The sequence below is a fragment of the Talpa europaea genome (genome assembly GCF_964194135.1).
Source record: "Talpa europaea genome assembly, chromosome: 4".
NCBI lineage: Eukaryota > Metazoa > Chordata > Mammalia > Eulipotyphla > Talpidae > Talpa > Talpa europaea.
Window position 1 is genome coordinate 112,168,514 of NC_140070.1, and position 20,536 is coordinate 112,189,049.

Sequence of the window (20,536 nt, forward strand, 5' to 3'; positions counted from 1 at the left end):
GTGCTTGCATAAATAAATAAATATTAAAAAAAGAAAGAAAGAAAGGAAGGAAGGAAGGAAGGAAGGAAGGAAGGAAGGAAGGAAGGAAGAAAGAAAGAAAGAAAGAAAGAAAGAAAGAAAGAAAGAAAGAAAGAAAGAAAGAAAGAAAGAAAGAAAGAAAGAAAGAAAGAAAGAAAGAAAGAAAGAAAGAAAGAAAGAAAGAAAGAAAGAAAGAAAGAAAGAAAGAAAGAAAGAAAGAAAGAAAGAAAGAAAGAAAGAAAGAAATTATAAGTTATGTTTAAATTACTCTGACTTAAAATATATAAACCATTATATGTGGAGATCACTTTGTAGGTGGCTTCCTTCAAAGATAAGAACCAAGAGTATCTGAAATAAAAACCTAGCAGAAAACATGAGAATGTCAACTGCAGAAGTCACCCAACACTTATTTAGGTACAAGGTCATAGAAGCCAACAGTAGAGTCAAACATGAGCCCAAACCAGAAGTCACAAGGACAGTAGCTAAGAGTTTTTGCTGTACATGACTGATTTGCAACAGAATCTCTTATGTGGCATAAGAAAGGCGTTTCTTAGAAAAGCAATACCAGGTAGACAATCCAGATGTAATACTCCTTAATGATCCAAAATACTCATTGAATAGCTATCACACTCCCAGACTAGTGGTATAGTGGTGAACCAAACCATCTCCTTTTTCTCTCATACATACATTCCAGAAAGGGACACAGACAAATAAATATAGAGGGAAATTGACATATAAATATAGAGACCTGGATTAAAAGGAGGCAGAGCAATCTATGGGAATGATATTTGAAGTTAAGTGAAGAGTCCATACAAAGGTATGGGATCCATTATGTTTCATGAAACAGCAAGGAAGCCCATTTAACTGAAGTAAAGAATCAAGGAGGAGGGTAGAAGGAGATTTAAACAGAAGCCAGATCATGTTCTGGAACAGCCACCATTTCTTCACAATTTAGGAATGTTTTTCACATTATATGGTCATTGTTCCCCACTTCACAGATGGAGGAACCAACCCTTCTAAAAATCTCACCTTAATAAAGTGACAGACGGGACTCCCTGGTGGCACAACGGGTTAAGCACAGTGCTGTGGAGCTGTCCAGAGTCTCTGCAGCGTGGGTTCGATTCCCGGTCAGCCAGGGAGATTCCCACATGGTGTGGCAGACCTCTCCTGTCTCACCTGCTGCTCCCCTCAGCAGTATATTTCTGTCTTTCTGCCTGTTCTCCCCCCACTCTGTCTCTGGTGAACCTTTTCACCCTCCCACGCCTCTGGCCTGTACCCTAGATCTTGTATAAAAATAAATAAATCTTTAAAAAAAATAAAATGACCAGCATGTATCACCATGAGATAGAGCCAAGTCCAGCATCCACCTTGTGTAACCCCACTGTCCGGGCCTTGTGCACTCCAGCTAACTGCTTCTCCCAATTACTTTTTCTACTCAGCCAGACAACCCTGATTTCCCTATCACAGTACCATCACTAAGGTTATTTTAAAGGCTGCACAAAGAGAAGACTGGGTACACCCCATTCTCTCTCTTTTCCACAAAACGATTGAATAGCTGTTGAATAGTTCAAGTCATCCACAGCACACCATGCACTAACAAGAGGCCCACCCCCTAAGGGGCTCTCTCCTCCCCTGAATTCACTTTAGGGGACTCACTTGATCAGAAGCCAAGGAAGCTGGCAGGAGAACAAGGCTTAATTTTGAGGAGGCGGCAGAGAGGGAAGAACAGAGGGACAAGATACAACAAATGCTCACGTCTTGCCACCGCCATTGTTTTATTTTTTAAATGGGAGAGATGTCTGCTTACTGTCCTATCTTAGTTAATAACTCTTTGGATACAGGAGATACAGCCCAGATCAGGCAAGTCCAAGAAGAAGCGATGTGTTATTAAAATATTCTGAGGAATCCCACAGAAATCCAAGAACAGGAACCAAAGCGCAGTTAGGATTTAGGAAACCTGGAAAGTTACAAGGAATGCAGGGTCCTCTTGAAGGGCCAGTCTCTGTCATGAGTCCCAGGAGTCTCTCTACAAATCTCATCTGCCTGCTTTAGACTGGTGTGTTCTTTCTGCTTACTGCTAGTATTATTTGTTCCACTTTGGGTCTGCTTGCCTATGCCAATTGTCTCCTTATTCCTGATTGTTCATAAATTTTCAGATCTGCTTTCATAACTAACTGGCCTCTATACTTGTGTGTCTTTCTGTTCAAATTCTCAAAATAGAAGATTCTCTTTGACCCCATCATTCCTTTAAGCTCTACTTTTGGCTCTCAGGCCAACTAGTGGGTTGGATCCTCTTTGTCCAATCAGCTGTGGCCAGGGGCTGGAGTACACAGAAGAAGATTATAATTACTAGCAAGGGGCTTTTCTTTACACAATTGTTTTAGCTATTCCAATTCCTTTACATTTTGACAACATTTTTAATAGTAAAAGATTATTCTATCTAAAATTAATCTTTTCTAAAATCTCACTGGTCAGCCCAGTAGAAAGAACTCCAAAGTTTAAGAATCCTTTAACTTCTGAAATGCTGTGCCAAATTAATAAAAATATAGATTTGTGAACAAAGAAAATTGCCATGGACAGAGCGGTAATTTTATAATGATTAAAAAAAGGGGGGGGGGAGAGTAGCACTCCAGTTAGAGGTAAGACCAGTGAAATCAAAGACTTCCTCCCCTTCACACTGATTATTCTTCAAGTTAGACCCCCCCTACATTACCTTAAACAGGGCATTTTGGGACAACCTTAGAAGCCCACAGAGTGGAGTTAATGTACTGTTTGTGAATTAAGCAGCATGTTTATTTATAAGATGTTATAATAGTTGTTTGTATAACAGCTGTAGTGGTCTAAACATGTTGCTAGTCCCAATAATAAGACTGAGGTCTTATTTGTTTGCTTTAATAACACACATTGGCAGGCCCCTAAGTAATCAAGACTAAGTTTAAATTACCATGGAGTTACTTCCAGACCCTAACGCCCTTCCAATAATGCCAACAACCTAGTTGATGTCTTTCAGTTGCTTAAGACAGATATGCCTACAGTGATTATGAATGAAACATAAAGGTTATGGTGTGTGACAAATATTGAACAAATTTTAAAGTACAGACGAAAAGGAGGAGGAGGAAGAAGAAGAAACCCAGATTCCACTTCATTGATATAAATTTTCCTACCATCCCTTATTGCAAGATACCAAGGTAAGGTCATCGAGCATGTATGGAAGAGATGTACTCTGTTGGCTGTCATGAGTGGATAAGAGCTGGGCTCCTGCATCAAGGGAACGAAGAAGGGGCAGTGTAAAGCAATGAACAGAGGCAATGTGTTGGCAAACTGGGAGTACATACCCTATTTATTCCATTAAAATTCAAATTTTGAAAAACACTAAGCAGAATGGTAATGACCTATGGAGCTCTGATTTTGTGACTCTGGAAAAAAAAAATGCAATCCAAACTCTTTAACCTGGCATTCTCTATTCATCAGCTTCTGGTTCCTTTCGACTTTTCCAGTTTGTTTTTGTTCACTATAACACAGCTACATTGAACTTTTGTGGTTACCTAAGTCTTTCTCTGCTACTTGCACGTATGCTTTCCTCTTCCTAGAATGCCTTTCCATTACATATTTTTAAGAAATTTCTCATCCTTGGGCCTCCCCTGGTGGCGGAGGCAGTTGAGCGCAGCACTGTGAAGCTGTCTGCAGCCTCTGCAGAGCAGGTTCGATCCTGGCCAGCCAGCAAGAATCCCACATGGTGTGACAGACCTCTCCTGTCTCACCCGCTGCTCCCCTCAGCAGTGTATTTCACTCAGTTTGCCTGTTCTGTTCCCCACTCTCTCTCTGGTGAATTCTCTCACCCTCCCCCATGTCTGACCTGTGTCCTGGTTCTTATATGTATGAATAAATAAATCTTAAAAAAAAAAAAGAAAAGAAAGAAATTTCTCATCCTTTTTTTAATTCTGGAGGGCCCTTTAACCCAAGTCAACAATACAGCCACAGTGAGGTCTGTCTTCCCATAGAATCATGTGCAGGACTGTCTATTCATGTGCATGCAGATTTCAATCACATGCCCTCTTTCTCCAGAGTTCCTTGAAGATGGAAATCTTGTTTTTTAATTATCTGCCTCTGTATTTTAACACTTTATGGTGGAGTCTGTCTTACAGATGGAGCTTGGTAAATATATAAATGAACATGTGAATAAATGAATATGAATTAATAATAACAATAACAGTAAGGATTAAAAAAGGCATGGCACATGCAAAAATTGCAAATATTTTAAGCATTTTATATATATATGTAAACATATATATTTATATTTAGTAATTGAATCCTTAAATTAATAATGCTCTGTATTTCCACTTTATAAACAATGAAACTGGGGCCCAGAAGATGAAGACATTTGCACAACCAAGGTCAAATAACTAGTAACTGTTGGAGGCATTTAGCTACCTCAGACATTTTTCTCCTCTAGGCTCCTGACTCCACCCTAATTGGTAGCAGTCTTGGGAAAACCAACACTTCCAAGTACATTTGTGACTGCAGTAACTAAATGCCCTCACTGTCCTATAATTCAGGTCACTCAGGGACCATTAACTATCTGGATGAGGCTGCTGCCATGGGGAATTTATAGAGAAAAGCAATGCGTTTAATTAAGTAGTTGTCGAAAACACCCACCCAGTATAAATGGATTCTGGCAACAGAGGTGCTTTTCTTGCTGCCAGAGTCCTGCCACAGGTCATTAACATCTTGATAGATTTGAGGTTCTTTTTAGCCTGAGTGCTTTCATCCAAGGATGGAGACAAGTCTCATTGGGCTTAGGGCTGCTTGGAGGCCCAGGGTAAGGAGGCAGGACTTCATCAATGGACCCTGGTAGTGTTGGTGAAAGGCTTCAAATACTACATGACTCTATCAGAATTAAATCCAAATCAGGGTCTCCCTGGTGGCGCAAGGGGTTAAGACACAGCACAATGAAGCTATCCGCAGCCACTGCAGCATAAATTTGATCCTCAGCCAGGGAGGTGACCCACATGGCACAGCAGAACTTTCCTGTCTCACCTGCTGCTCCCCTCAGCAGTGTATTTCAGTCAATATGCCTATTCTGCTCCTCATTCTGTCTCTGGTGAGCACTCTCACCCTCTGCATCTCTGGTCTGTATCCCAGCTTTTGTATGCATGAATAAACAAATCTTTGGGGAAAAAATCCAAATTAAGTCTGTGGCATGTGTGAATACTCTACTATGGCCAGAGTCTGCACTAAGCACTGGGCAGAGAGGGGGTTGGACAAACGTGAATCAGAATTGGGCCCTGCCTCAAGGAATGTTTCCTCACAAAATGCCCAGGGAACTATGTTATGTAGTCTGATATGAGCACAAAGAAAAGAGAACAGATTATTTTGGATAAATCAATAGGGAAAGGCTTTATGGACATACTTCTCCTGAAGGACAGGAAAGGTCTGGAAGGACAGAAAGTCAAACAAAACAGATCAAATTGGATGAGTACAGCCATGCAGCCAAGGAACTGTGCCAAGAACTTTGGGGGAATGACAGGCATTTCAATCTGAATAGCAGAATTTATAAAGGGACATAACAGTTAAGACCAAAGAGGAAAACTCACACCACAGCATGCAGGATCTTAAAGGTGCAACAGGACAGCATGGAGACAGTAAAAGTCCCTGGAAGTCCTCAGACTTCATGAGAATGAGAGTGATATGGACCAGTGCTCCTCAAATTATAATAGGCCTAGGAACCAAATGGGGATCTTGTGAAAATGCAGATTCGGGTGTGAGTGGGGTGGGTCCCCAAGGACAGCATTGCTAACCTGCTCCCAGGTGATGCAGATTCCAAGACCACAACAAAGGTTTAGAATATGCTGACATAGGGTTAGGTAGAAGATTTAATTCAGAATGATAATATGCACAGTACTTTTACTATTCATGATTAAAAAGGATCAGGAATCCCTAATTTATTGGTTTATTGGTCTTTTCACATTTCTTAAAAAAAAATTTGTTTGTGGGGGGGGGGTAAGAAGATTCACCAGAGACAGAGTGGGAACAGAACAGGCATACTGAGTGAAATACACTGCTGTGGGGAGCAGCGGGCCAGTCAGGAGAGGTCTGCTGCACCATGTGGGTAGATCCTTGGCCGGGGATCGAACTCATGCTGCAGTGGCTGCAGACAGCTTCATAGGTTGTGTGCATCTTAATCCCTTGTGCAACCAGGGAGGCCTGGTCTTTTCACATTTTAATTATTACTAGCAATACTATCTATGAGGGAAGTAATCCATCTTGCTTCATAACATAATTAACTGTGACAAGAAAATGGTATGATTAACCTTAACCCATCAGTGGTCCCCACCATCCCCTCTAGGTATCTGACTTTTCAGTTGATTCTGGGACAAGTCTAAATAAAGTTAGATGAACAGCACAAACTTGAGAAAGCAGGAGAGGAAAAGGTTTCTAAACCTGCTCAATGAATCTCTGACCCTCCTCCCTTGAACAATAGACAATCAACAAAGAAACCAGACACAGGCTCAAAGATCATTGAACCATTTAAACTGCAGTGATCACTGTGTTGGGAGATGAAAAATCTTGAAGGCAGCAAGAGCAGTGTGACGCGAAGACAGCGAGGCTGGGAGAGAGTTCCCATGAAGTCAAGCCCTCCTGTGACCCTTAATAAGTGGTTGCCCTTAGACAGGTCATTTAATCTCTGGGTTTCTTCATCCATAAAATAAAGCCAATAGTTCCTCCTGCCTTTCTCTGTGGGTCTGTTAGAGGATCAAATGTAATAACAGGTGTGAGATCATTTACACACAGTACTGCTTTGGGGCCTGTCTTCTGTGAGGCCCCTGTGCCTGGGGCCTGGGAAATAGTCCTCAGTCCCTATTTCTTGATATTCCTTTATCTCTCAAGATGCTTCTTTTTACTTACACATCTAGTACAGAGCTTTCTTCTGGAGGACCCTTCTAAATGAAGCAGAGCTGTCCTGCACACTTTTAGTGGCTCCACCAAGCCCAAGAGAAAGAATTCTGAGTTTCCCCAACATGTTCCTGCTGGAGGATCCACAGCTACATTTTACTCAGGGGCATACACGGAATCGTTGCACAAGAGGGAAAAGCTTTATCAAGAAAAATCAGGGCAGTGTAATGCATTGTGGAGTCCTGTGAGTTTGGAGTGTATTATCATTATTTACAATTTAATTTAGGACCTCCCTTGTGGTACAAGGGGTTAAGTCTAGGCACTGTCAAGCCACTGTGGCTTAAGTTAGATCCCTGGCCAGGGAGCAAATCCATAAGGCACAGCAGACCTCTCCTGTCTCACCTGCTGCTCCCCTTAGCAGTGTATTTCAGTAGATCTGCCTGTTCTATTCCCCACTCTGTCTCTGGTGAGTCCTCTTACCCCACCCCCCCACACACCTTTGGCCTACACCCCAGTTCTTGTATGTATACATAAATAAAAAATAAATCTAAAAAAATTTATTTATTTTGGTGTGAAACTACATAATTAATTATAATTACTAACAGCTGATTATCAAAATTCCTGAAATTGTACCACTTGCCTCTTCTGAGCTTGTGTGAGCCAACTCCAGCACACCACTGGATCCAATCTTCATTGATATTGTACATGTATCTAACTTGTCACCCATGCATTCACTGACCCTTCACATTTCAGATAGAGACAGGTCACAAAACTTCACCCACGATACCAAATTCAACAAAGTTCTGAAGATGGCTACTGCAGGGCAAACTTACATTGTACTAAAATTGGACCTCACCCCTCATAAAGCTATGTATTCTATTTTTAATATCATATGTTCCCCTACAAAAATATTAATGTAATTGATTATAGGAGGCTGAACCAGACCTCCAGTTGGGCATTAAAAAAAAAAACACAGTATATGCATTTTTTTTACCTTTCTAAAATCTATAAAAGTATCAATCTGACTTCTAACTGTTCCCAAGCGTGTTGAATAAAGAATTGTGACCTTTAGTCATCTTCCTAAAGTATAAATACAGTCACAGTTTGCCCCCATCAGTGCCTCCCCATTGGCATTTCCCACCTTGTCCTCTTCTATGAACCTGCTTCTAGGATTCTCACGCAGCATGACCAAAGATTGAGCTGGGATCATTAATCATCCCTCACCTGTACCATAAATCTTTGGGAAAGAATCAGAACCCAGCTGCTGCAGGGGTGTAGTTCATCTTCCTTACTATATCACTACATGATCTTCTTCTGGCCACTTCTCCTTATTCTCCATTTCTCATCTATAAAATGAAAATCTCAAAACCAGTAAGAGTATAGTGAAGATAAAGCAAGTTCATGGGCATGAAAATACTTTGGAAAGTGCTATAAACATCAAAGGGTTTTTATCCCATCATTCTAAAATCTGAATGTGAGTTTGAAAGCAGCCAGGGTTTTCTCATTTCCATAAAAGGATCTGAGGGTTGATGTGCATAAAGACCAGTGATTTCCCTCCTACACACACAGAGTGCTTTGTTTGAAAAGTCTTGAATGGTTGGTGGGGTTGGCGAAGTTGGTCTATTTTGCAGTCCCTTTAACTCATAAGACCTGCATAGATGGCTTTCAGTTCATTGTAAAAAAAAGAATAAAGGGGACAAGAATTATCTAGGCTCTCATTTTTCTGGCCTGTGCATTTATAAGTTTGTATAGTTTGTTTTGCTGTTGTCATGGGGTGGTGAGGGGGAGCATTTCTTGTTTGTTTTTGCTGTAACTGTTTTGTCTTTCAGTACGTTAATCCACTATAATCTCCAAACAAACATGCAAACAAACAAGACTTGAGTGTAAAACATCTATGAACTCTTCTCATGTTTTTGGCCTAGACAGTTACAGTGACTTGGAGCTTATTCATTTACTATAGATGCCTGAGCCATGTTTTTTACAACCGGCATCTCTTTCCATTCAAAGAAGACAGTCTCAGCCAGCTCTAAGGCCTAACATGCAACAAAAGGAACTTGAAAATGATTCCTACAGTAGACATGACTGCAGTCAGAACTTTTAATGAAAGTAGTTTTTGATGAGGGGCAGCAGGAAGTGGGGAAGTGCAAGAGGATTTGGCAGAGAGGAAGACTAAAACACACAAAAGTCACCATCTAAAGAAGATAAATGGATTCCAAGGTGCAAAGGAAGAAAGTCTGACAGCAAACAAGATAATACAATGACTTGAAATTCCATATTCACACAATGTACACATCATTGTTGTTCTTTATATAAATGTGTATTATAAATGAAAAGAGAAATAGGAAACAGTTGCCAGATAGCCCTTACCAATGGTTTGTTCTTCCTAATGAAATGATTTCATTCATATATGAAATACAGAAAAACAAAACAAAGGAAAAGATAAAACTAAACTGATCCAAATCCAAGTAGAATTGAAGTTACCAGTGGGAGCAGCTGTGGTGTAGGGACCAAAAAAGGCAGGAGGACCCAATGGATTATGGTGGAGAACTATGGATGCCTTGGTTGTAGGTGAGGTATGATACACATTTCAAGAAGGTGAACTTATACCTCTAAATCACATACAGTCTGTAAACCAGTGTTACTCAACAAAAAATAATATACAATAAAAAAGAAAACTATCCTAGTTATAAAAAGAAAAGATTTATCTTTCTCATTATTAATCAATATAGTGATTATTTTACTTATCATTGTATAGACTATGGCATTCCTAACACCCTCTTGATGAGTAAATAAACGATCACACAGACAAAAGAGTTCAGGCATGTCAAAATGATGATCATGTCCATGTTGTCATTTGCAATGTAGGTTCTTATTTCTAAGAGAAGTCTGGGGATGAAAGAGTAAAGTTATTAAAGTGATAAGGATTTCAGTGTTAGACTTAGTTTTTATCCTACTTTGGGATAAGAATCCTGCCTTCCCTATATTTCATGATTTTCCTATTTCAACTACTCATGCTATTGTATATAAGATAAAATTCAAACTGTATATGCTGACTTCATTCATCCTCTTTCATAATCTTCCTTTCCAGTGTATTCAGAGTAAGATGGTTCATGGCCTGATGTGGTTAAAGGAAGAGTGTCTGTAAGTGACAGAGGTTGGGACCAGAAAGATGAGCTAGGAGTTTTATGCAATAGTACTGGAGAGCAATAATGAGGACCTGACCTAAGCTAGTCAAGTTGAGTGAAGCAACTAGTCAAGAAAACAGTTGTAGGAATCAAACCTGGTCATACCATCAGCAAAGTTGACCACAACACTTTACTCTCTAAGTGGATATAACAATCAACTATCTTACACTGCAACCTGGAGAAATTCTTTCATGGGTCCATCTTCTATTCTGCTGAATGGTGTCAAGAAAAAAAAAAATGCTAGTTTTCCACTGCCCTTCACTTAATCACAACTACTTACTCAGTCAACAGCCAGAACCCTTGAATATTCTCTCCAGAAGTCTCAGTTATGTGGCCTTTCAAATCTTCCATGGCAGTTTCAATGGCTCCTGGCTGTATAAGAAGAGGAAGAGATCTAGTTTAGAGAGGATTAAGCTGTTTTTTGGTTATAATTAGTTTGTATATCCCAGCAGCTCCTCCAGAAAGCTGATCAGAAAAGGGAAAGCTAGATCTTGCATTCTAATATTTGTTCTTGGCGCTGCCTGCTGAAGACAAAGTCTTGAATTCTGGTATTTATTTACTGAGCAGCTTTCTTGGGTGGGACAAAAGTGACACAAGAACTGTCTTTCATAATCTTACTGATACTTTCCCACAGAAATGAAGACACAAACATTTTCAGGGGACAATTTTTCTGACCAAAGGAATTTCAGAGCATTTAAAAATCTATACATGAATGAGTCAAACCTTCCATTCTTCAAAGAGCACATCACATTAAACCTAATAAATTCCTTTAATGTTGTGATCATAAATTTCAGCTATCCCTAGGAATAAACTATTTTGTCATCTCACTTTTTTCTTCACTCTTTTCTGAGTAGATCTTCCTACTTATGGGTCTACCTCTGGTAGATTAACACTGGTTCTGATAAGAAATACATAGTTCAACTCAGTGATTCTTAAACTTCAGTGCATATCAGAATCACCTGAAAGGCAGATTTCTGGGCATGGTAGCCAGAGTTTCTGATTAAACAGGTTGGGGTAGGGCTGAGAATTTGTATTTCTAACAAGTTCCCACATCAGGGTGTTGGTATGAAACTCTACTGAGAACCATTGTTCTTGGTAATCATTCCCAAACTTGACTTTACATCAAAATAACTAGCACAGGTTTAAAAATATCCTGATGCTAAGGCTACAGACCAGACCATTTATACAAGAAACTTAGTGGATGGGACTCACTATCACTATATCAGGACTTTTTAAAAGCATCCCAAATGACTCCAATGTGTAGCAAAGGTAGAACTCAGAGCTTATCTAGTCTAGACCATTTCATTTATAGGTGTCAAAACAGGGTCTAATATGAGAAGTCATTTTCCACTTCATTCAGCTTAGAAATGGCAGAGACAGACAGGAAACCAGATCTTTCATTTCTTCATTTCAAAACATTAAGTTGCCCTCAACCTCAACCTTATGCAACTAACATGTAGATCGCAAAATCTGGTACCTTCTCTTTATAGTAGTGCTTTGATGCCAAATATTAACATCTTAATCCTCCCAGTCTGAGATCCTTATCTCATAAAAGGAAATAGGGATGTCATTTTCCTCTCAAAGATGGTGTGGTGATAAGATGTGGCTTTTCAATCTATGCTAAAAGGCTTTAAGCATTTTGGCCAGAGTCCATCGGTCAAGAAAAATCCTATGTGGGAATCCATGCATGAAAAACAGGAAAAGAATGGAGCTGTGTCAGTGGAGTGGGGATGAACAATACAGAGCTTACCTTATTTATCTCTCCTCACCCCCTCTAATACACTCCACACAAACCCAGTCCTTCTAGAAAATGGGCAAGACAAACCCTGAACAGAGATGAATGACTTGGTTTCATAGGCCATATCTATCATGAGTTAATGCTGTAAACTTTAGTCAACTACCTTTTTCGTTCACTTCCATTTCTTCATCTGAGTAAACTGGACCAAAGTTTTCTGAGCCAAGATGATGGTCTAAACCTCCTAGAATTCTTTAAGAAAAATATGGTCACAGATTTTATACCAAGAGATTCTGATTTTATTCTTTTAACACATTTCTTGCTGAATCAGACTCTCATTTAGTAGACTGAATGATTTCTGGCTTTCTTGTTATCCTCTGATGCTGGTGAAAGGTTGTCAGAAGCATAATATGGCATCCTAGCCTACTGAAACCTGAATGGCATGAAATCAGTAAGCTCTAGGACATTAATCAAATATGTCTTGAGTTCTTACTAACACAGGAAGTTGTACCTGAATCATTTGTTACTGCTGGCAGGACTGAACTACCCAAGAGGAAGTGCCTTGTTGTTCCGTAACAATCCCCTCTCCGTCCATCCTCAGTACTGCCACCTGACACCACCAAGCCCACTGGTCAAATTTTCCCAAAACTGGTAATTTCTTTGATGACTCATCATGGGTACTTTTCCTGTCTCCTTTTCTGTATTCACATAATTTCTGCCTCAGATAATATAACACAGTAGTGAAACTAATACTTTTAGAAGAAAAAAATATATAAGTGGAATTGGAGGACAATGACATTATCCTAAAATAACCATTTTGCTGAACACTTTTATGCCAGACATTTTGCCAAAAATATTTGAAGGAAAATAATGCAAAATTTTTCAAAAACTTAACTTGTCTTCTCTATGAAAAGCAATTGGCAAAATCTATAAAATTGATCTACTCTTTGATCCACACATTACACCTCTATGATTATTCTATAGATATACTTGCATATGTGTAAAATGACATGCGTATAAAGTGTTTTTTGCAGCTTTGTTTGTGGATAGTAAAAAAAAAAAAAAATGGAAGTAACCCAAATACCTATCAATAAGAGATTAGTTAGATATATTGTGGGCATATCCATAAAATAGACTATGATGAAGATATCCAAAAAATGAGCAAATTTACACTAATATGGAAAGATTTTAAAATGCATTAAGCAAAAGAAAAATGTTCCGAAAGTAATTATGTCACCCTTTGTGTAAAATGGAAGAGGAAGGGTAAAAGCAAATATTTGTGTTTGCTTGTATATTCCTGAAGGATCAGCTTTATAGAAACCATTGAGGAATATCTAGAAACTGTTCACAGTGGTTTGTCATAGGTTGGGAACTTGATGGACAGGCATTGAGTATGGAGACCTTGCACTACACTTTTTAAAAAGTGTTAAAAAGTGTGTTCTTCACAGAATGGTTTGGAATTCTCTGTAAATGGCTAGAGCTCTGTAAATGTCCTCACTGTCTATGATTACCAAATACTTTTACTTTCAATAGAAATGTTGATTATGCCCTTATGGAATAGTAACTCACTGTGCTCCTATAAAGCTTTTTACTCTCCTTTATTTGTTATTATCAGTTACTACAATAAATTTAGTCATTTAGTGTTGGAAATAAAATAAAGTATATGAACACTTTGACTTGTGTGCAGTACAAGGTTTAAATTTGATTTTCTGCTCACTGTGCAACTCAAGTCATCTTCTCATTCTACACAACAGTGAACTGATCTGTTACATGAATAAGATTAACTGTAGTGGAGTTGTTGGGAGATGGCAAAACACTTGGTAACATAGGACAAAATATTTTATTATCATCCTTACTGTTTATATGAGATAAAAAAGAAAAATAGGGTCTCCCTGGTGGCACAGGGGTTAAGCACTGCGCTATGAAGCAATACACAGCCTCTGCAGCATGATTTCGATCCCCGGCCGGCCAAGGAGAAACCCACATGGTGAGGCAGACCTCTCCTGTCTCACCCACTGCTTCCCTCAGCAGTGTACTTTGGTCAGATTGCCTGTTCTATTCCCCACTCTGTCTCTGGTGGATCCTCTCAACCCCCACATCTCTGGCCTGTACCCCAGCTCTTATATGTATAAATAATTAAATCTTTAAAAAAAAGAAAGAAAAATATTGGTATCAGAATTTGGGAATCAAATGGCTACCACACTGAGCAATTAGCTCTTATACTTTTGCAGCTTAAACTAATAGGGAAATATGTATTATTCATCACAGATAAAAGAAAACTAAGCAGTATTGACACCTCTAAATTTTAAGAAAAATTACTAGGGGGAAATCCTCACTTGTAAGTCACTATGCGCCTTCCTGGTCTTATCTCCTCCAATAGTCTCGCACTGAATATCTTCAGTCATAATAAACCTGCTTGAGGGCATTTCAAAGGCATATGTATATTTTTCCTCATTTCCTTGAGTTAAGCTAGCCTGGGAGAGTTACCACACAACCAATACTCATGTCTTCTGCTCATGTTTTATTGCATACTGAACTTCTTAACTAGACAATAAAGAAGGGGCCAGTATAAGAGAGAATGTTCCTAGGGACTGGGACACAAAATGATCTCTCTTGTAGGTTTCATCGTGCCCACATAGGGATCACTTTGTGGTATACACAAAAAGCACTAATACCAGCATTCAGTTTTATATGATTGTAAAATTCAAGCAAATTTGTCTTTCTCTGAAAATGAAGGAAATGCACCCTATTTCATTTTTCTTAAGTGTCGTCTCTGAGAAAAAAATATCATTTTTATTATGCCCTTTAAGGGACATGAGTGTAAAGAAAGGCATTGAGAAATCTTTTGCCCAGTGAGATATGTAATTTCTAGATCAGAAAGAAGCTCACATAGACAATAACAATACAACTAATATATTTAGTTGTTCCCAATGCAAAAGCAAGACACAGGGAACCCTATAGTAAGAGAAGAGGGAAAAGGAGAAAGTTTGAAAGCCAAATTAGTGTCATGAATGCAATGACATCTTGCTACACAATGGGAAGTCCCAAACCTGCTTATTACAGTCTCGTTGCTCACAATAGAACACAGGCTATAAAAAGGCCAGGGGGAACCATTAATTAAATATTAAAAGATCAAATAGTTTTAGTCCCATTAGTTTGTATGTAATTTACATTCTTAAGTATAAATTTAGAGATAATTCCCCATCCTTAATCGCTTTCAACTTTCTGATAAGGTATCTGCAAATATAGAGCCCTACAGGGAGTTTAAAAATATCTTTCCCCATGCAGATCAAGTATTGTTCCTTTCATAAGAAGTTGCTTTTGAATATCAGTCTCCACAACTAAAGTGATTATCATAATATACCTCGAGTTATTAGCCTTGAGGGGTACTTTTGTTCTGAGAAGTCACTAGGCCCCTTTTTAGATACAGCTAAGCAATAATAGCTGATGAACTAAAATAGGAAAAAAAAGGTTATCTAAGCAGACTGATAGCTAGTGGTTCAGATTTTCATTACTATAACACTTCTTTCATTGTCCAAGGTTAGAGGCAGTGGCAGGTTAGTAGAAAGTGCCAGGAATCTCAGTTTCCAGTCCCCACATGATCCCCAAATTGCTGGGTGACCTTGGAAAAGTCACATTGCCTTTGTGTGTTGTGGGGTTGGATTAGATATTATCTAAACTGCCTTCTGGCTCTAAGCAATAATGTTGCTAAGCTATCTCAAAAGGATACAGTTTCCATAAATAAATGATAGCCTGAAGAAAAAAGCAACATGCTAGAATGAATGAACCCATAAATGAACACAATACGTCTATAATTACTTCTTTAAGATGTGGTATTCAGAAGTGTTAATACACCAAATGCATGAGATTATGTTGCTAAAAATATCTCTTATTTGTTCTGAATTAATTTATATTTCCATGTAATAGCTTTACATTTAAAATTCATGCAATTGATCCTACTTATGGGATTGAGTGCTTACTCATGGCACTTGACAAACTAAATGTCATCCTGCCATAACAAACCAAGGAATAACTTTCCTTTATCAGTTAAAAGATATAAATAGGAACAACCTAAATAACCAGCAAAAGTTAAATTTCAGTGCATCTCTATAGTGGGATGCCACAAAATTGTTAAAAATGGTGTTATGGGAATACTTACTGAAACAGGAAATATTTGGCATGTAATCATATTTTTACACAATACATTGCACATGTAAGAAAAAAAGTAAGAAAGGATATGCACCAAAATGTTTAAGAGCATGTTCAATATTCTGTGGTTAACTTTGAGTAGTGGGATTAATGGTGTCTTTTATTTTGCTTATTCACATTTTCCAAATTTTTCAATAAATCACCTTCTCTGGTACAATTTTAAAACATTAAGCAAATAAAATGCTTGACCAAGGAATACCCCCATTCAATTATATATTGCTCTCCTGAATTTGCACCATATATGCTTTAAGCATTCTTACTCTGTAATAAATTATTTTTAATTGCTGCTTAGAGTCATGGAACTATGATCTGGGAATGTGGAAATTTTGGTTATAATCCTAGCTTTGCCGCTTGGTGGTCTCTTGGGCAAGTCAGTGACCACTATCTGGTAAGACACTGGGCAAACCACAATCCCTCATAGGGATTTAGTTGCCTCTGAAAACTAGACTTGACTAGCCCCTTGGAGGAAACTGTGATCTGTGGACAGAGAGTATTACCAGAGATTTATATAAATGCAGAATCTAAGGCTTCACCTCAGACCTACTAAGTCAGATTAGCATCTTAATAAGCTCTCCAGGTGATTTGTTTGCATGATAAAGATTGAGAAGCCCAGAAGTAAAACATCTACAGATTTCATTTCAATTCTAAGAAGTAGTGCTTTTGATGAATCTCAGACCTGAATCATTGAGAGCCTTGGTCTTATTTAATTATTCTTTGAGAAAATTAATTACCATCCTCCACTAGAACTTTTTATTGCTATAGGTCCTACACATCTACATTTATATCTCATGTATATTAATGGCATCCTCTATGACATTAATGACAGAAATGTGAATGCTGAATTAATGAAAAAGAGAGAAAAATATTTATTATAATAACAATGAGCTGCCGCTTAAGAAATTTTAATAACTGTGTCATGAACTGTACAAAGAACTCTTGTAAAGATAGGAAATTTAACTCCCCATTATAAAACTAGGCTTTTTTTCATACTTTGCAGATGAGGAAATATAGGAATACACAAACACACACACATACATATATTCACCCAGCCATTATCTCAACTACCAAGCACTATATTAGCAGATTGGTGTTTACAATGTATAAAACTGGATCATCCCTGCATTTATTCAAAAATATATTTTTCATTGTAAGTGTCAGTTGAACCAACATTTAGATTTTCATTATCCACATCTGCTTTAAAGAACATTCAGCATATCCATATGCTAAAAATAACTTTTTATATTATACCTCTTGATGTGAAGAAGAGTAAATGTTGAGTGCCTTGGGATGTAGCCCTCATAGCTTCTCAAGAGTCCTCAATTCTACTTTAGATTCATTAATAAGATTAGAAGGTTTTCCTACCCAAACTCTTGAGAGCTTAAGGTTGTTTTCTATACATCTGATGGAGAAGACATTGTTTTTCACATAAATCAGTCAGTCATTAAAAACCCTTATAAAGAGGCCATGAAATCAATGAGGTAAGCTGGTAGAAAAAGCACTAGGCTTACAGATAGAAAATTCAGATTCTAGCTACAACTCCTCCACTGATATTCTGTGACTTGCACAGGTCACATCCAGCCGCTGAGACTTCAATGTGTTTATCATTAAAATTCAAGTGATAAGCCCTTCTCTGCCTACTTCACAGTGTTGCCCCAAGGCCCTTTGTTTTATAAGCTATGCAGATCACACAAATAATAACTTCCTGCAAACAAATAAAGCCACTGTTGTGGCTTTAGACAGCATCAATTTAAGTAAGCTGGGCTTACATTTTCTAGAATTTTTTTGTCCTGTCTACTTTTAATTTAGTATAGACCACATGAGATATTTGTGTAAGATTTGAGAAGCAGCAAATAGGCATCAGTCATTATCCTTGATGGGTGGCCATGCAGGCCACCCAGCTCTGTGGCAAGTTGTATTCTGAGCTGCTTATCTCCTGCTTCATTTGACCTGGCATGGGACAGCACCTGGACCTACAGCTCACAGTATTATAGCTGTACCCTCTCCTCAGATTCCAATACCCCTGGGCTGGGAAACTGTGCAGTTCAGTGGAGAAAGGGACTAGCTTCTTCTGAAAGTGTTCTTCTTTTCAAGTTTCAACTTAGTGGGAGACAGACTCTGGCCCTAGTTTTAACTCATGAATTTCATTTAATCATGAGGAATTCCAGTTTGTCTATACAGGATCCAGCTTTTCTCTATTTGCTTCACAAGTTCCAATTGGCTGACCTATAGCAACTTGGGATCCTTCACCAGATGCAAAGACAACTTTGTATAGAGTCCTTAGTCAATTCTCATAATTGCACCAGTTTCTAATCATAAATCCCTCATTCTGTATCACTCACAGTTGTTTCTCTTTCACCAAACTCTGATTGACACATCATGAATACAAAGACCAAAAATCCTAAAATGTTTTGAATTTCTTTCACAGTTGTAGCTTATAACTTAACATTACATATGTAATTAAGTTCATATACTTTGAAAAACAAACCATATGCTCTACATATGCTAAAACACACACAAACACATACATATTATAACACCTACCAAATCACCTTGCATGAGTTACTGAATATAAGTGATACGAGTATAAATCTGGAAACTTACCTTCTCTCTCTCTCTCTCTCACGTTCAATTGCTTCTGTTAAAACTTTACCTTAACCAAATATATATATATATATATTTCAAAAGCTACCAAATCAGGAGTCATTAGCTAAAGTTTATAAATAGATACAAAGTCTTACCACTACATACTTATGAGATTGAACTGAAATAAATTGCCCAGCAAAGAAATGTCTCATGTATACTTGACAAATGAGATGGTCTCTGTTACCCCAATGCACAAGTTCTCATTTTACTCTAAACTGATGTAGCCTATGATCTAATCACTACTGTATTTACTATTTGGAATGTTGAAGGATTGAGATAGACTTGTAAGGAGGAAGCAGAGATCAAAACAGAGAAATGTATTAGGTACCTGTAGGGTAAGGAAAAATGTCAGGATTTTCTGCCCTCCTGCCATCAGGATAGATGATGGATCCTTGCGGTCCTGAATGCATGCCTGATGGCGGGCACCTGGAATAGGGTGTGGGCATAGGTAGATGGGATTCACCTGGGCTAAGACTGTGCTTTTAAAGGCGGCATCACGGGGACGCCAGCAGAAGCCAAAAGAGAAGCCGAGAGAGAAGCCAGAGAAGCAGAAGCTGAGACAAGGCCGGAGAGCCCAGATAGAATGAAGACTTGGTGGGGGCTGGGAGGCCTGCCAGCCTCCCGGCCCCCCAGCACTCTTACCTGCTGTGTACTGGGTAAATCCCAATAAAAAGACCTGCAAAACCACTGAGGATTCTGACTCCTCCTTTACCTGGTCTGCATGGGATCAGAAAACCTGCACTGTGTCATTCCTGCCACTACAGTACCAATGAAGCACTCACTACTTGATCCAAACACCGGAACTTTAAAATAATGATTTTTATATCTAGATATGTAAGACTTAACCACATTAGTCACCCATCCAATTATGTTCCCAGTTCCAATGCACAGGGAAAACAACTCAGTTCCAGGTAGAAGCTACAGGTTTGGGATCTGAAAATGCCTGTTCCCACATCCTGATAGCCACATCCCGCTGGAGACGATTGAAGTTCAGCTCACTCCATCACCCATGTCTTCTCAAACACACAACAAGTACCCATTCTGGGCTCCTAGATTAACATCCTAGTTAATCCTAGCCTTAAAAGCACAGTCTAGTTGTTCTACTGCTCTCTCCATAGAACATTAATACTTTAAAGTTGGTTTAGTATGAACACAGGACTAAGGAATTAAAGACCAGTGAAGGTGGAGGACCCGATTCTCCTTGATACTATATGGCGAACAAAAATAGACCTTCAACTTCTCTGAAATTCACATTGTTCACCTGTAAAATGGGGCTGGACCATTATTGTGACTATTATATGAGATAACAAATGTGAAACATATGGGAAAATGTGCTATATAGAAGGATATTATTAATTTTTAGCATTTAAGTATTTAATAGCACTGAGGATTTTATCTTTTTACCCGTGTAACGAAGTACTTCCGTGAGATGTAAGGCTGGTGATAAGGACTGGGATAAAGTGTTGATGTGGTTAGACTTGGCTGCCTTGAAATAGACCTTGGTGATACTGGCTCTTTCCCTGAGTTCCCTTCCTCTGTGGCCAGGTGATCAGTCTCAGATGGTTGGTCATCTCCCTCTTGCTTCAAAGACACAGGCTGGAATCCTTCAAAACTTCCAAATGATGACATTTCTTCAGCCTAAAACATAGGGAGAAACAAGCTTCTTATTAAAAAAAAGTCACTTGTGTCCTAGTTTCGGCAAACAGGCTGCTTGCTGTGAGCAAATGATGTTCATAAAACCAACAGAGCCTCCACCTGTTAACTACACAGAGGCCCTGAGAATGCAGCCCAGTAACAGACTCCACAGTCCTGCAGGGCTAATCAACTGGGGAGAACCAGAGTCGCTCTGGAC

The 20,536-nt window shown here is 38.7% G+C and overlaps 1 protein-coding gene across 1 annotated transcript in view; it reads right to left on the reverse strand.

The window, feature by feature from the left end:
- Window positions 1–20,313, reverse strand: part of TPRG1 (tumor protein p63 regulated 1) — a gene marked incomplete at both ends in the record, with an annotated part of 102,939 nt that extends 82,626 nt beyond the window's left edge. The window contains 2 exons of the mRNA XM_084232507.1: window positions 10,378–10,469; window positions 20,089–20,313. Coding sequence (XP_084088633.1) covers window positions 10,378–10,469; window positions 20,089–20,313 — 317 coding nt within the window. The remainder of the gene's footprint in view (window positions 1–10,377; window positions 10,470–20,088) is intronic.
- Window positions 20,314–20,536: the final 223 nt, after the last annotated feature.